This window comes from Typopeltis vanoorti, chromosome 3 (assembly GCF_054136105.1).
Source record: "Typopeltis vanoorti isolate ZY-2024b chromosome 3, IOZ_Tvanoo_1.0, whole genome shotgun sequence".
Classification (NCBI taxonomy): domain Eukaryota; kingdom Metazoa; phylum Arthropoda; class Arachnida; order Uropygi; family Thelyphonidae; genus Typopeltis; species Typopeltis vanoorti.
In genome coordinates, this window is record NC_143551.1 from 127,231,269 (window position 1) to 127,248,345 (window position 17,077).

Sequence of the window (17,077 nt, forward strand, 5' to 3'; positions counted from 1 at the left end):
TATGATGTTTGCATTCCATAGCTGAACTTTCATATACATTTTCCACATTCTTCCCTTGATGATCTAGTTTCCCAGACTCTCTGAGAATTTCCAGTAAGTAATTTCTAGGCTCCCGATACCAAATGAATTCAAGTGCTGGCCATCCCTCTTATACAAGTCTTTTCTGTCATCAAACACACTCCACACAAAACTTGCATCCATTTCTTCTACACAGCCATTTGCTATCATTGCCTTCCCCCTTAACTCGGTACTGCCCTATCTGGGTAGCAAACTTACAATTTTTACTCTCTCACATTTCTTTCTCACTTCTTCCACTAACAGACTTTCATATCCTCTCTCATACTATATTTGTCACTACTTACAGTGGTTGATCAAATTATTAGAGCCACAGTGCGAAAAAGGTATTTTGTGAGTTTCAGGTAGAAATAAAACCACACTGTCAATGTTTTTACATCAAATTGTTTTTTTATTAAAATTAGTCCTCTAATGATACACTTAAAGAAAAATGTATATAGAAATAATTATGAGGTCAATATTTGATAACACTGTCTTTTGCTGCAATTACTGCTTTGATTCTTTTGGGCATACTTTTGATGCATTTGGCACAGTTTAATTTTATTCATTCATTCCTGTGCCACACATCAATCAAACGCTCTATTAATTGGCGTTTGTTGGTGAAAAGTTCCTTGGAAATTTCACGCTTCACCAGTTCCCAAAGGTTCTCGATGGGGTTGAGATCAGGTGAATTTCCAGGTCAGTCAAGAACCTTGACTTTTTTGTCATTCAGGAATTTTGTACTTTTTTTTGCCCTATGGTAAGGAGCAGAATCATGCATGAATGCGAAATCGTTATTCGAGTACCACTCCTGTACCTGGGGTATCATCTTGGTCTCCAGTACCTTGATGTATTGATACTGCTTTATTATTCAAGCCCAAGTCCTTGATGCGTTGATGAGCTGTCATCGAAGATATCTTAATGCCAGCATCCTGCATCATTTTTGTAACAACCCTCCGAGGTGCCTTCCTGTTTTCCACGCAAATATCTCTAATTTTTCTTTTGTCTCGTGGGGTGGCAATTTTTTTTTCAGTCACATTTCTTCAAACGCTTCGGTGGCAATTCAACATTTGCATCTTTTTTTCTTTTTTTTTATTCAGCCCACTGATGCTCGTGAAACATTAGCAATTGATGCTATCTTCCTTTGAGAATGTTCAGTATTCATTAAGAGTATTATTATTATTTCTGAAATTTTCATTGGAGAAAGATCTTTGGCCTTGCCCATGGTAAAAATACACTCTGTCAAGAAAAGAATAAAAAAATCATAAAATAACACAACACTTATAAACCAAATACAAATTTGAAATAAACTGCTTACCATTAAAATATTATAAACAAATAACTTATAAACAAACACAACTGAACAAGATGACTGTCAAGCGGCGGCTGGGAATCTGAACACAAAATGGCATCTATATGACAGGTTATGAAACCAACAGTATAGTATTGTCAACTGTATATTTAAAATCAGTAAACATAATTATTTAATAAAAAAAATATAAAGAACTCCGTGTAACCAGGTTTTCGTTTATTATAACTGGTTGAAGTGTAAAATTGTTACTGTAATTTATGGAGGTGGCTCTAATAATATGATCATCCAATGTAAATTCCTACAATTAGTTCCTACAAGAACTACTATCACTTTTACTTTTATTTTCTGTTTTTTAATTATGTTTGTCATATCTTTAATTTTTTTCCCCAGTGCAAATTTTATGATTGAATCACCTACCATTTCACCTTTTTTTTTTCCCCTTAGATTTTAATCGATTTACCTTGTTGTTGTTATTACCAAGTTCAGTGCTTTCTTATCTCTTCTTAAAAAAAGTTACAAAATGTTTAACAAAACTTAGACAGGATATGAAAAAGGATCAGAACCTGTCTAAGTTTTGTTAAACATTTTGTAACTTTTTCAAATTCTCTAGTCACTTTTCTAATAATTTCTTTTAATCGAGTTATTCACAATGTCAGGGTGTCCTCAGATACATTATCATCACTGCACCAATGATTCTGCTCACTGGGAGACAAAGGTTCTCCTCAACGGTAACAACTTTAACTTGTGCTTTACATACTGCCGTGCTGTGAAGTTATTTTGGCACCATTCTTAAGATTAGTAAAAAATAATATTTCCACAATTATGTTATTAAATGCTGTAGTACAATAAATACACTAAAAAACTATAATATACTAAAAGTACACCAATTAATCTTACAAAAATCATTGATCTTTCAGGAGCTTCATAACAGCACATCTTTTCAGACAGCCTCAACCCCCCCCCCCCCCACACACACACACGAAAAAAAATCACTATATGAGAACAATGTTTTATACATTTTTATAACTGAAAATTTTTCCTGGAAAAACCAATAACTTCAACCATTCTCTGGAAGTGTGTAGGGAAGGAATGACAAAAAACTGTTTATAGCAAATAAGGTCAACAGAAATATGAACGCAACAAGGATGCTATTTCTAAATCTTGTAAATATTAATATTTTTTGTCTCAAGACTGAAACTTTAAAACAAATACTATATATATACAATTTAGATAAAATTGTAATACTTTTCTAAATTTCAGCATTAGCCAAACAACCATAAGTCACATCTCTCTTTTTTGTATGTTTGTGTGTAAACCCTATAGTAAATTAGTAGGTTGGGTGGGCTGATTATTTGTTTTCCATTTTTATTCATGTATTATATTTATTTATTTTTATATAATCTGGAAATCTTACTCAAGAGACCAAACATGGAACTTTCCAGACTACTTCCAGCCACCAATAAGGGTAATGGAAATGCACCAAATGATGAAATTTATCTATTCAATCTTATAAAATTTGTATTTCTCTATTACAGAATTGCTGAAGCAAAGTCTCATGAGAGAATCAATAAAATAAAATAAGCAAAAGTAAATAAGAAAAATGCATTAAACTATCAAAATGGTGTATGAGACTTACACTAAGGTTAGTACTATATATCAGGGAAGATAACAGTTTGAATTAAATTAACACCATTATTTCATCAAACAACACTAATTCATGCACAGCTACATGTAATATTTTATAATGCATGCTTGAACACAAGATGGAGCAGACAGGTAGGACAAACCATTATAAAAGATAACATTTAAATTACATCCTTTCCATTTAAATAATAAAGAACAGCTGGTCATATTCCCCTCTCTCTCCAAGAATCAGAAAGCAACACCTCTCAACAAAAGATTGCCGTAATTTATAGTGACAATAGAATCACTATGTGGCATAAAAACACCCAGAATCAACAGAACAACTAAGAGATATAAGGATTCTTATTCTTTCTAGAATAAGACTTTTCACCAGAAAAATCTCATTTGTAGTCTAGAGAGGGGGAGAGAAAGATAGGATTTAAGATCTGTTGGATAAAGGCATATATACACTGTGGGAAATGGAAGAACAGATCAGTTGACTAAGAAAGCTGCTACAAACAAATAGAAATAAGCTAAAAATAGTTTTCAAAATCACCCATAAAAAGACTTGCAGAAGAACCAAGTCTAATTCTGCAGGAAGAAGAATGGACAAAGTAGTCGAGAAACAGATTAACAACAAAACTACTACTGTCGAAGGCGGATTATAACTAAAATCAATCTCTACAGGATACCATGCTTTTAACAAATCATGAAAAAAGTAAGATATTATCGGCACAAGTTCCCCAAGAATTACCATCCTACATTTGTAGTCCATATGGTGAACAGACTTATCACCTAAATTTTGATTTTGAGTTACCTGAAATGTATCCAAATGCCTCTGACACAAACATATTAACACTTCAGCAAGAGATAAATGGCTAGTATCAAAACAAAGACATCCAAAATTATTAATCAAAATTCTTCATTTTTGACAATGGGACTGTTTTTCAATTAATACAACATATACTAAATTAAATATAAAATTAGAAATATATTAGAAGTAGTTATCTGATTAATAATAGTCACGATTATAATGTGTAAAATATATGCAATAAAATACAACAATGAAAAACACGAAAATGTTAAAATTTAAGTCAATACATGGGTTGTATACAATGAAGCATGTTAAAAAAAAAAACTCCTAGTAGGGCCAACTATTCGGAAGGAAAAAACACACACAAGATGACTTACCGAGGATTATGTGGAGGACCTTCAGTTGACACAATTTCCACCTTAGTTATCACATGATTTCTCTGACCATATTCATACAATGCACTGACAGGATTTTTCATAAGTGCTGCAAAACTAGTACTGTTTAATACATCATTAATATAGTGAACTGATGATGATGATATTTCAAATGAGTTTGCATCTGATGATAAAGTAGTAACAGAGTCTTTTTTTCTTGTTCCACTTTCTTGTAATGAATTTCTTGCAATATGAGATTTTGTTGTTGAAGAAATGGAACTGGCATGTGCTTTTAGAGGTGTCTGCTGTAAGGTGGAAAATGTGGATAAACATGACGATGAGATGGAATGATTAGAATTTTGTAAATGTTCTGTTTTCTTTGCATCAGAAGGATGAATATTTTTGTATAATTTTATTAATTCATGTGGCGGCAGTGGAATTGGATTTTCTGTTGGTCCATTTTTACGTCTGTCTAACAACCATCTTGATGGACTATCATATGACTTCGAAACAAGACCATTTTTTTGCAAACTATAAAGTGCATCCTCAATTTCTTTTTCTTGTTGAACACCTAATGATAATGCTATCTCTGCTGTTGATGAAGAGCCATTGTGTGCTATTATTTCCAGAATGTCCCTATTTAAGTTTTCTTTATAATTACTCTGCATTAGCTCATGATTTTTCTCTGTTTCAACCGTTATATTAGTTGAATGGTCTCTAACATGTTTATCAATATTTAATGATACAGGTTCTTTATTCTGTATATGATTCTGGTTGAAACTGCTGTCATCAAAATTAACCAGCTGCCACATAGGAGGACTATTATTTATCTTTTTTAAGATACCTTCCTTTTCCAACTGATATAAATAAGGATTTATTTCTTTTTTACTTTGAAATCCCATTGCTTTAGCTAACTTTAAAGCTGGTATTGCCATCTGAGTTTCTTGTAGATAACCAATAATATTAGTCATTATATTGTTTGATACAGTTGCATCATTTAATCCTGAAGAAACCCACAAGGAGGGATTTTCTTTCACTCTTTTTGCTAGTCCTTGGTGAAGAAGCTGAAGCAAAATTAGGTTAACCATTGATTCCATATAGCCCACTTGAGTGCTAATATCTTTGGATGTCAAAGGTCCTAAAGTGAAATATAAAATAAATTAATATAATTTTTCTAGCAAATAAATAAAAATCATTAAAAAATCACTTAAGTAGTGACAATTAATATGGTGTATGAGAAATTATGCACCATAATATTCTTCTTGCCACCCCCCACATCCAAAGTAATGACTTGGTCTTAATTACAGACAAAGCAACTATGCTCTTAGGTTAGTATATGGTTAACCATGTAAACCATCTTGAACAATCAAAGAAACATGTTCACTGAGAAAGTGGTACATGCATTTTCTTAATATCAGTCCTACAAACGAGGTTGCAGAACCTATAGCACATTTGTGAAATTTGTATGTGTGTGTGTCTATGAACCAGAAGGTGAGAAGACAGAGAGGAAACCTACTGATGTTCTGGTTGAATAGTTGAAGTCCTTGGAAAAAATTAGATGAGGAAAGTTGTTCCAGAGAATACAGCAGAAGTCAGGAATATTATGTATTATTACAACAATCTTGATGAGTGAGCAGCTTATCCATATTGAACCTTGAACTCATACACACTCTTAATATTCATAACATTTTCTAACAATGAATTCCCCTCTCTACCTCTCTCCATGTAAAAAATCTATTCTTACTTTAAAAAGAAGAAAAAATCTATTCCTATTTCTATTCATGACATTTTTCTACAACCAACTTCCAAGGACACAGCCTTTAGTTAAATTACTTAGCAAGGATGAAGAAAAGTCACTGAAGAAAACAAACATTTTCATTACTTTTTAAATCTTTCTTTTTCTTTTTTCAATATAACTTGCTGTACAGACCTGAATTATATTTTAAAAATAAATTATTAAGGTTGTGTGTCTTAATAAATAATTCAGAAATATTTTGTTATTATTATTACTTGTATTAGTTTCACTGTTTTATGTTTTAGTATGCTGAAAGTTGCTGGTTATGGGTCTGAGCATGCTAAAAATATTCAGACAGCTTGGTGTCAAGATGGAAAAAGAGAGTAGAAACAAACTGGCTGTGAGGGGAGGGGGGAGAGAGAGAGATTATAACATGATTTCCTCTATAAGTAGGTTCATCACTCACAGCATCAGGACCAAAATGAGCATGTGGATTCAATTATTAAGTCATAAAACGTAAAGGTTTTTATGAATTTTTCTCATACAAAACATTCGTGATCATTCAGCTAATTCATGAAATGTTGCATAGAAAAAAAATTATGCTCTTGAATTTGCACAGCATTAACTCTCTCATGCAAAACCAATTTCTGGATATCAACTATGGAAATTATTTTATACCCTGACAGTACATGAAAGTATAGATACTTTGGATCTCTGATGCAGCTTATGACTATTTTGGAATTTTGAAACTGAGTGCTTGCAATTTATACTGACAGGGACCTCGATTTACAGATGGTAATATTTACCTTTTGGGGGATGCCTGTAACCCCTAGAAAGCGCGTCTCCAGGTGGCGGATCGGGGAATCCCTCCCAGAAATGGGTGGTAGGAGGGAAATGAAATACGTCCCGTGGAACAACAGGTAGGAAGCAGAGGAATGGCAAGCTGGCTGCATTAATTGCCTAAAATCTTTAAAGATGAATCGGCCAGCAAATAGAAGCAGAAATAATGCTGCCGCATATGGGAGAGCTGGCGCACTTAACTCAAGCCCACATAGAGTAAGCGAGAAGATGACTATGTGGAATGCAAACTGCATATATAATACTTGAACTGTTTGAATGGGAAATAGTGAGAGTTGCAGAGACCCACTGGACAGGCAAGGGAAAAATCGACATAAAAAATGCAAGTACATTTTACTCAGGAAGGAAAGATAACCATCACAGAGAACGTGTAGCACTAATCTTTAAAAAATGGCTCCTAAACTCAATAGTTGATATAAGACCAATTTCCTCTAGAATCATCTCAGTAAGATTCAAAGCAAAAGAAAAAGGAATATATATGTATAAAAAAATAGAAGTTTATGCCCCAGACCAATCACATGAAGAGGAGGAATATAGCCAATTTCTTGAACAACTGCAAGAAGAAATCAAGCTAACAAGTACAAGAGATATCATGATTATTATGGGAGATTTTAATGCAAAGATTGGTCAGTACTCTGAAGATAAAGCAGAAGTAACGGGAAAATTTGGTCACTGAGAGATGAACGAGAGAGAGAGAGAGAGAGAGGAGAGGACTTGATTAATTTTCGCAAAATAAATCAACTATTAATCACAAATACCTTATTCTACCACAGGCCACAACACAAATACACCTGGACATCACCAAACAATGAAATCAAAAACTGTATAGACTATATAATCACTAATAAGAAATGGAGGCATTCCTTCCAAAATGTCAAAACATTAAAAAAGATTGACATGGATACAGATCATTAACTACAATCAGCCAAACTAAAAATCAGTTTCAAAAGAAAGAGAATAAACCACCAAAAACAAAAGATAGATATCTCAAAACTCAATGATAGCTTGACAAGATCTAATTATCAGAGAACATTAAAAGAAAAATTAAATAATCCTGCTTTAGATACAGTCTTGGAAAAAAGGTAAAGAAATTATTAAAGAAACAGCAACACATCTGGGCTACCAGACAAGAGTAAATAAAGAATGGTTTACACCAGGATTTTGAATCATATGGGAGAAAAAAAAAAGAATATACAAAACTAACCGCTCAGAAGAAGATAATGAATGATATTATATTTTGATATTACACAAAAATGTGAAAAAAGAAATACACAAAAAATGCAGATTAGCAAAAATGACATATTTAGAAGAAAAAGCAAGAATATGTGAAGAAGCAACATGACTCCAAGACCATTTATGAAATAGTTAAAGAGATAACCGGAACATACTCACCCAACCCAGTTTCAATACTACAAAAAGATGGAACCACAAGTGGCCGTGAAACAATAAAAGAAATATGGACTAATTATTTTAAAGAAACATTTGCAGCTGAAGAAAACAGATTCTTGTATATTGGTTTAAGCCAATAAGAATTACAATTTGGTCGGCTAAATCCCAAATTGCCAGCCCATCCTCGTTCGTTCAGTATCCAGGTAGATAGTAGTATGTAGTGTCTGAGGATAGCTCCTGACCAGATAAAGTGATATTTTGAGTAAAAATTGATGAATTTGCATACTATTTACATAGTATTGTTTACTTTTAGTATTTTAAAGTATCTGGGTGATTTTTATGTGCTTTTTGATTATTTAATAATAAATTGATAGATTGATTATCTGTGCATGGCTCCCATAAAGAGGAATACAAAGATGGCATCCAGGTCGCCATATTTGTCTGAAAATCTTAACATAAAAGACTTGATTCAGTGTACCGTTTGCAAAATGTACGCATCAAGGAGAGCGGTTGGAGTCTGGTTAAACAACAATTGTGGAGTGAATGTGTGCAAAAAGTGTAAAGAATGTGAGGATTTAAAGAGTGTTTCAGGTCGTGTGAGTGATAACATTGTCGAAAGTGAAAATCTAGATACCAGCGTTATTCAAGGTATGAATGAGGATATTTGCGAGGTAGTACCTGATAGCTGTGAGAGTGGCATTGTAAGAGAGAATGAAGTTAAGCATACAGAGCGATTGAATGAATCATTGGAAAATAAAAATGATGACACTGACGCAATGAGTGAAATAGCTCTATTACGCGGAGCGATACATGGAGTAAACCACAAACTGGAACGTTGGCAAAAATCTTTAACAAGTGTACCAACTAATAATCGGCAAAAGTATGATAGAAAAAATAAGGGTATGATAGTGAGTGTAAACAAAATGAAAGAGCGTGTGTTGTATGAAGATTCCCTAGTAAGAGGTGTGTTAGTTGAGAGTTTAACAAAATCGTACCAACCCGGTGCGACCGTAAAGAATGTAAGCGAGTCAATTAGAATGCAAAAACAGCAGGTGAAGGAACTGATAATGGTAGCGGGTACAAATGATTTGAAAGGAAACAAAAAGGCTATGAATGACGATGTGAGGAAATTGCTTGAGGTAGCAAAAGAAAAGAGTGAGAGAGTTAAGATGGCAAGTCTGTTGTCACGGCATGACAGTGAAGAGTATAGGAGGGCCATAATTGCTAATGACTTTATGCGTGAATTATGTTTGATGAGTGGTGTGGAATGAGTTCAATGGGTGCAAGGATTTATATAAAATGGATGGATTACATTTGAATGGATTTGGTGTGCGGAGACTTGAAAAGGTGTTGTCAAATGTGGTGGAAGTGAATGTACAGAACCAGGGAAACTAGAGTTATTAAGGGGGGGGGGAGGGGGAGGAGTAGATATGCAGATTTTAGGGAGAAAGTTGAGTGTGTGAATGTGTGTAATATGTCCAAGCGAGTAGGAAAGACCACAAATCAGAATGGGATAGTTAGTATAAGGCATCAAAATAGGGACGGGACAAATCGGCTTCTTCAGTTCATGTATACAAATGCCAGAAGTATTAGGAACAATAAGGAAGAATTTTTGGCCTTGGTTGGCACTTCCAGACCACAGGTTATTGGCATTAGTGAAACACGGCTGACAGAAGATGACACAGCTAGTGGGATTGAATGTGAAGGGTATGGTGTGTTCAGGAGAGACAGGGAGAATAAAATGGGGGAAGGTGTGTTATTGATGATAGCAGATGAGCTACAGCAAAGAGAATAGAAGTGGAACTGCAGGATAAAGATAAGAGCACATTTGAGGCTATTTGGTGTGGCTATTTGGTATTTGAGATTGAAACTAGCAGAACAAAATATACAGTTGGGTGCTGCTATAGACCAGGTGATGGAATAGATGGTGGAGATAGTATGCATAAGCAAATAGAAGAAATGAGTGGAAGGAGGGTAATTATTATGGGAGATTTCAACTATGGTAATTCATTGGAAGGAGGAGAGGATATATGGGAGGAAGGAATTGGATTTTATGCGGTTATTAAGGGATAACTATTTGCGACAGCATGTAATGGAAAATTGGAAAATACTAGGGGTCAGAGAGTGCTTGACTAGTAATTGCATCTGAGAATTTGGCTGTAACGAATATGACCACGTTGCCACCAATTGGTGAGAGCGATCATAGGGTCTTGACTTGGGAGGTGACTAAAGGTGAGGAATCTACATTTAAGACAGGGTACGTGTGGAATTATCGGGCTGGTAGTATGACAAGCTTAGGATATTGATTGGTACAGTGCCATGGCATGTAAAACTGCAAGGGCTAGAAGTTGACAGTGCATGGGAGGCAGTTAAGAAGTGTTTGCATGAAGCAATGGCTGACTGTATACCTAGAGTCCGAATAATAAATCAAGTAGGAGTTAAATGGATGAATAACACCATTAAGCTTGAGCTACAAAAAAAGAAACAACTATGGAGGGAATTTAAGGAGAAAGGTGACCGGCAGGCACATGAACGGTATAAAGCCCAGGCCAGAAGGGTAACAAGTGTGGTAAGAAAAGCAAAAAAGGATTATGAAAGAACATTGGCCATGCAGGCTAAAGACAATCCTAAACAGTTTTTTCGATATGTTGCAAGTAGAAGAAAAAATGTATATGGCAGAATGATTTTAAAGAATGCTGATGGTAGGGAGGTAACTGAATCAGTTGATATAGTTGAATTACTGAGCGAGCACTTTGCAAGAGTATATCATCCAGGTGGTGACATTGCAGAAATGAATGAACCAAAAGTTTATACGGGAATTGTGGTGAATGAGGTGGAGGTGAGTAGTCTATTACAAAACCTCAATGTCAATACATCTGTGGGATTGGATGGTATACCAGCTCGTGTCGTACGTGAAGCGGCTAAAGAATAGTCAGTACCTTTTACCATTCTGTTTAATCTGAGTCTCGGGTCTGGGTTAGTCCGGAGGGGGTGGAAAGAGGGGAAAATAGTTCCACTGCATAAAGGAGGTTCCGAGACTGCTGTTGTATATTACCGACCGATTAGCATATCAGGAATCGTTGTCAAGGTCTTGGAGAAACTAGTCAAGAGAAGAATATGGGATTGGATAGATGAAAATGGGATACTAAATGGGGAACAACATGGTTTTGTGAAGGGTAGATCATGCCTCAGTAATTTGCTCACGTTTTATAACACAGTATCGACTGAACTGGATAAGGGTAATGGGTTCAGTGATTCTACAGGGCATTGCCAAGGCCTTTGATAGGATACCACATGGAACTCTAATTAGTAAACTGGAGCAGATGGGGATGGATATAGGGTTGGTGAGATGGATAGGAGGGTGGTTGATGAAGAGATACCAGAGAGCGGTTTATTCAGGAGTGGAGTCCAAAAGATGGCTTGTGACTAGTGGTGTGCCGCAGGATTCTGTTCTTGGACCACTACTTTTCAATTTGTTCATTAACGATATAGGAAAGGATCTGAGAGGAAGTGTTGCTGAGGAAGTGAAGATGCAAAGTTGGGTAGGGCAATTGTGAGTGCACAGAATGTCAAAATTTTGCAGGATGATTTGGATAGTTTGGAGGACTGGGCTAAGGAAAATGGATGTCAATTTAATGTGGCAAAGTGTAAAGTTATGCATTTTAGAGTGAAAAGATTAGTAGCAGTATATCACTCTATATGGAACCGTACTCCAGGAGATTGATGAGGCCAGGGATTTGGGAGTGTTGGTGGATGGGAATTGAAGTTTAGGGGGCACATTGCAAAAGTGGCTAAAACAGCTCATCAAATCACGTGGTTACTGAAAAATACTTTAACGAGCAGAGACAAACAAGTTATTGTTCCTCTATATCGAGCCCTGATAAGACCCCATCTGGACTACTGTGCCCAGATATGGGCACCGGGGTTTCTTCTTGATGGGGAGGAGGTGGAGAGGATTCAGAGACGAGTGACCAAGATGGTGGCAGGTCTGTGGAATGAATTTATGAGAACAAATTGAAGATTTGTGGGTTGCAAAAATTGGTTGATAGGCAGAAAAGGGGTGATATGATTGAGACATTCAAATTACTGAAGGGTTTCTATAAGATTAATCCAGAAGATATTTTTGAGAATAGGGCTGGTGGTGGGAGGACTAGGGGCCATACATGGAAACTGGGCAAAAATGTGGTTAACAGGGGTGTTAGAGCTAGGTTCTTTACTTGGAGAGTGGTAAATGAGTGGAATAAGCTGCCAGAGTCTGTTGTGGGTGCTATGACTGTGAATGAGTTTAAGGCAAGGTATGATAGATACTGTGTGAAAGACGAATAGTGGTTCTTGATATGATGTTAGGACCTCCCTCGATGAGTTTGTTGACTCCTTGGAGTTGCCCGTAATAATAATAATAATACCCAACAGGGTGCACCACAAGAAGGTGAGGGGACATTAGGTCAGAAGCCCTGGTCGATTCTCCGCATTCCTTTAAAGGTTATGTGGAGGTCTCCTCTCAGTTATACAGCTTTGACCCTTAATTTCATGCTGGCCGGGACGTCGCCCGGTTAAACAAGGACCCCGTTGTTTTTGCCAGGAAACCAGGACTAACAGCGAAAAGTCAGCTACTGGAACAAATCTGAAAGCACACCCCAACTCAACATCACCAGAGTTAAAGATCGGTATTATCAACATAAAAAGCCTGAATGGCAAAGAAATGGAATCAGAGCACGGAATCAATGTCTACCAGATTCCGTGCTCTTGTGGATTATCTTATTTCGGACAAACGGAAAGATCTGCTTCTATTCGGCTAGAAGAACACCAATCTTATATTGAATAGTTTAAACTTGAAAAGTCTGGACTTGCAGAACATGCCATCTTCACTAGACATAGAGTTCATTGGAGAAAGACAAGAGTTCTTCACAAAAGTCAGTTCCTCATGGAACGCCTTTATAAAGAAACATGTGAAACTCTACTTCATTCTCCTAACTTAAACAGTCTATCCCCTTTATGGGAGATAATACTTTACAAATCAGCTAATCTTTCCTAACTTTTTATTGTATTAATTTTTTTTAAGGAAATTTATTGACCTTTTTAGTTATCTTACACCAGCTACTTAGGTGGCGCTTTTTGGAATTGTCAGTTATTGTTTAATTTGAGCTTAATATGTACTGAAGATGCCTGTGACACACAGATGAAAATTATACTATTAAATAATCTTCGTACATGAGTTTTTTCCGTTATTAATTTTGTATCAATATGTCTACTCACAGTATACCTCTTTTAAAACTTATTGCTAGACTTCACGGAGAGTCTATTTCTAAACAATCTGCTAGATACGGTAAAGTATTGGTAAACAAGGCCAAATGAATTAACAGATTAATATTCCTTAAACAATGTAAGATGGCCCTGGTTATTCCAACCTGTTGTAAAAGAAAAGAAGTTTTTAGGTCCCCAAAAGCTCATCGGATCTACTTAAAAGCTAGTCTCTTTTAAATAATCAGCTACACAAAGCTAAAAAATCTCTTGCCCTCTTAAATAGAGAAATTATGGACATAAAAAATGATCTGGACTCTGTTTTAATGGTTGAAACTTTTAATACTATAATGCGCATATCTTCGAGTTCTTACCTAAAGATCTTTAATGATTCTTGTGACAAGCTAAAACGCAAATTTGAATCACTGGTCAGCCTACCTAGATCCAGTAATAATACTATTGATATAGATAAAGTAGTTATAAATGTTTCCAGACATCCACTAACAGACTGTGAACATTTCATTTTATCAAAAAAACATGATTTCGTCTTTACGCAGAATAAGGTGCCACTTATGGAGTTTTTTTCATAACATAGACAGGGGTATTCGATCCTTATCCCAAAAAACAGCCAACAGATAACGTTTTGAATGTGCAAAATTTCTTTTTAATGCCAAGCCTCCTCGTCCTAATCTTTCTTACTCTGAGTTTAAAGCATTGAAATCACTGAAGAATAACAATAATTTAATTATTACGAAAGCTGATAAGGGGAAGGCTCTAGTGATTCGAGATAGGAAGGAACATGAGAGAAAAATGCCTCTTTTACTTCGCAACTGTTCAACTTTTAGGCCTCTTACATCGGATCCTATCCAGAGTCAATTGAAGAGATTTAATTCTCTTATAGATAATGTATCTACATGGAATGAAGATCAAAAGAAAAAACTTAAAACCTTCTTCGGTTGTCCACTAGGTTGTATGGTCTTCCAAAAGTTCATAAACAGGCATTCCGTTAAGACCAGTCGTAGATTGTATAGGTTGCCCCACTTACAAAATCTCAAAAGTTTTATCAAATTTACTCTCCTCTTCAACTAGAAGAACTGATACTTATATAAAAAATACTTTGGATTTCAAAAATAAAATTTCAGATCTTCATTTGGACATTTCTGATATCATGATCAGTTTAGATGTTGTTTCTTTATTTACAAATGTGCCTCTTTCTAAAAGCATTGAATAACTACAACAGGAACTTCCATCAGACATTGTAAACGTATTTGATTTTGTAATACATGCTGGTTATTTTTCCTTTAAAAATAAGTTGTATCAACAAATTGAAGGAACAGCAATGGGCAATCCTCTTTCTCCAGCTATCTCCAATTTCTTTATGGAACATTTTGAACAACGTATCTTTGACAACATTTCTCCCAGACTTACTCGTTGGTTCAGATATGTCGACGACATTTTTGCTGTATGGAATGGCTCTTCGGATGAACTTCAACAATTTCTCACTAAGTTAAACACACTCCATCCTAGGATCAAGTTTACCCTAAAAGTAGAATCAAATAAGCAGTTAGCCTTTTTAGATCTTCTAATTCTTTGCCAACCAGATGGTAACCTACATTTCTCAGTTTATAGAAAGAAGACTCATGCGGAATCTCATCACCGACCCAGTCAAAAGGCAGGAACTATTAAAACACTGGTTCATCGGGCCCACTCCATTTGTTCTTCAGACAATCTTTTACAGAAAGAACTACAAAATATAACTTCTTCCTTTCTATCTAATGGTTATAAGAATTGCTTCATCAAAAGAACTTTGAGTAGTTTTAATATGTCTTCCTCTTCAAACACAGAAGAAATAACGTGCATTCCTATCCCTCATGTACAAGGCATCAGTGAACGTATAGCAAAAGTTTTAAAACCCCTGAATATTTTTGTTGCCTTTTGACAACTTTAGAAAAATCTCCCCCTTTCTCACTTCTCCTAAGGACAAGCTTCCACATCTTAATCATCCAGGTGTCTACCAGATTTCGTGCACTTGTGGATTATCTTATTTCGGACAAACGGGAAGATCTGCCTCTATTCCACTAGAAGAAGACCAATCTTATATTGAATACTTTAAACCTGAAAAGTCTGGACTTGCAGAACATTCCATCTTCACTAGACATAGAGTTCATTGGAGAAAGACAAGAGTTCTTCACAAAAGTCAGTTCCTCATGGAACGCCTTTATAAAGAAACTCTACTTCATTCTCCTAACTTAAACAGATTCGACGACTTACATCTATCTCCTTTATGGGAGATAGTACTTTACAAATCAGCTAACCTTTCCAAACTTTTCATTGTATTAATTTTTTTATTTTTATTTTTTTAGGAAATTTATTTACCTTTTTAGTTATCTTACACTCGCTACTTAGGTGGCGCTTTATGGAATTGTCAGTTATTGTTTAATTTGAGCTTAATATGTACTGAAGATGCACACAGGCAAAAATTATACTATTAAATAATCTTTGTACGTGAGTTTTGTCCGTTATTAATTTTGTATCGATATGTCTAATCAAGGTATACCTCTTTTAAAAGAATTGGAGATGTTAATGTCAGCTCTTTGCTTTATGCGGACGATGTTATACTTCTAAATAAATCCACTACAAGTTTGCAAGATTCCCTGACTAAATTGAATAATTGATGTAATAGATATGGTATGAAGGTCAGTATTAAAAAGACAAAAACAATGAAAATAGGTAGAATTGTTGAAAATGTCAACTGTGTTGTGAACGGGGAACCTGTGGAACAAGTAAAACATTTCAGCTACTTAGGTATGATTTTTAGTGAAGATGGTAAATTAAATATGGAAACAGACAACAGAATCAACAAAGCTGGTATGGTAGGAAGTCGACTGAATAAATTTATATGGAATAAGAGAGAAATTAGTTGGAACAGTAAATTAGCTGTATATAAGACAGTGTTCAAATCAGTTTTAACTGATGGATCTGAGAGCTGGGTCAGAAGTAAAACACTTGACCAAAGACTAGAGACCACAGATATGAGAGTCCTGAGAAAGATTAGAGGCGTGAACAAATGGCAATATCATATTAAAAACGAGGATATTAGGAAAGAACTTGACATTGTCAGCATCCAGGAATGCTTAGCAGAGCTAATCTCAGGTTGGTATGGTCACTTAAATTTGCTCATCTTTCCTCTCCAGAATGGGAGAGGAAAGATTAGCAAAACAAGTGTTCTGTACACCTGTACACCCCTTGAGGGTACATGTCAAGAATTTGATGATGAAAACATTGATCAAGGCACCTTCAACCCAGAAGACACACAAAAGACATTAAATGAAGAAATACATAGAGCAATCAAACAAATGAAAAATAATAAAGCGCCAGGCATAGACAACATTCCAAAAGTCTAGAAAAAGGGGAAGAAAGCATAATAAATTACTTAAGAGAACTAATCAACGAAATACTAAAGAAAGGAAATTTACCAACAAAATGGAGAACAGGTCAGATCATACCCACCCACAAAAAAGGAGATGTCAGATCCTGCACTAACTATAGACCTATCACCCATTTTATAAAATGTTAATCAGGATTCTTCAAAACAGGGTTAAACATTCCTATGAAGGACAGATGGAAGAAGAGCAAATGGGATTTAGAAATAGAAGCACAATAGATGCAATTTTCAC

General features: G+C 35.3%; 1 protein-coding gene across 1 annotated transcript in view; it reads right to left on the reverse strand.

Moving 5' to 3' along the window:
• LOC150108545 (uncharacterized) overlaps window positions 1–17,077 on the reverse strand; it is a 241,446-nt gene that overhangs the window by 176,384 nt on the left and 47,985 nt on the right. Inside the window, exon 2 of the mRNA XM_090390486.1 lies at window positions 4,181–5,315. Within this exon, the coding sequence (XP_090246612.1) occupies window positions 4,181–5,315 (1,135 nt within the window). The remainder of the gene's footprint in view (window positions 1–4,180; window positions 5,316–17,077) is intronic.